The 988-nt window shown below is 53.4% G+C and overlaps 1 protein-coding gene across 1 annotated transcript; it reads left to right on the top strand.

The window, feature by feature from the left end:
* Positions 1 to 3: 3 nt before the first annotated feature.
* LOC111140434 (coiled-coil domain-containing protein 8-like) lies at positions 4 to 588 on the top strand (the record flags this gene model as incomplete). Its single annotated transcript, XM_022492688.1, has 1 exon — positions 4 to 588. A coding segment is annotated over one exon (585 nt), but the record flags the coding sequence as incomplete, so codon positions are not given.
* Between the last annotated feature and the right edge of the window lie 400 nt (positions 589 to 988).

The following is a 988-nucleotide window of genomic DNA, read 5'->3' as shown; positions in this document are numbered from 1 at the left end:
GAGGCTGCAGATGATCAGAGAGCAGGGGCTGCAGATGATCAGAGGGTGGAGGCTGCAGATGATCAGAGAGCAGGGGCTGCAGATGATCAGGTGGCTGAGGCGGCAGATAATCAGAGGATACAGGCTGTAGAAAATCAGAGGGCAGAGGTTGAGGATAATCCAGGGGCAGAAGCCATAGCTGTCCAGAGGGCAGAGGCTGCAAATAATCAGAGGGAAGGGGCTGCAGATAATCAAAGGGCAGAGGCCCAAGCTGTCCAGGGGGCTGAGGCTGCATCTGATGGGGCAGAAGCCACAGCTGACCAGAGGGCAGAAGCTGTACAGAACCAAAGGGCTGAAGCCCCAGCTGCTCGGGGGGCCATAGGGACAACTCAGGGAGCTAAGCCCCGGAAACAGGTCAAGACAGTGAGGTTCCAGACTCCTGGCCGTTTTTCATGGTTTCGCAAGCGCCGGAGAGCCTTCTGGCACACTCCCCGGTTGCCAACCCTGCCCAAGAGAGTTCCCAGGGCAGGCGAGGCCAGGAGCCTTAGGGTGTTGAGGGCAGAGGCCAGAGCAGAAGCAGAGCAGGGAGAATGGGAAGACCAGTTGTGAGGTGAAGATAGGGGTGCCCTGAAACTCACGGCTTCCTGCCGCCATACTTGAAAATGGAGGTGGACAAGGGCCGGGCAGCGGGCCTCCCATCTCCACCCAGCACCCCTCTGTCTTGTTAAAAGTTTATCTTTCATGTATTAATTAAAAAAAAAAAAAAACAGATTCCTTCTAGTCACCCAAGGAACGTAAAGAAAGACAACCATACAAAGGGGTCGCATCGCTCATGATCTTAACTTCTACAATGCAATTCTAGGTGCTCGGCTTGAAGCGGGGGAAGCAGCAGAGATACTCCCTCCCCCTCTCCTCTCCCTTTCTCTTCTTTTCTACTGTCCCTTTAACATTGTCAGCATCCTTGAACTTAAAAAAAGGGCGCAAGCCCACATGCAAATAAAAATGTTTA

This window comes from Enhydra lutris, unplaced genomic scaffold (assembly GCF_002288905.1).
Source record: "Enhydra lutris kenyoni isolate GAN:26980312 unplaced genomic scaffold, ASM228890v2 scaffoldscaffold1124, whole genome shotgun sequence".
NCBI lineage: Eukaryota > Metazoa > Chordata > Mammalia > Carnivora > Mustelidae > Enhydra > Enhydra lutris.
Note: the sequence above shows the minus strand (reverse complement) of the source record. Positions and strands in the feature narration are given on the sequence as shown.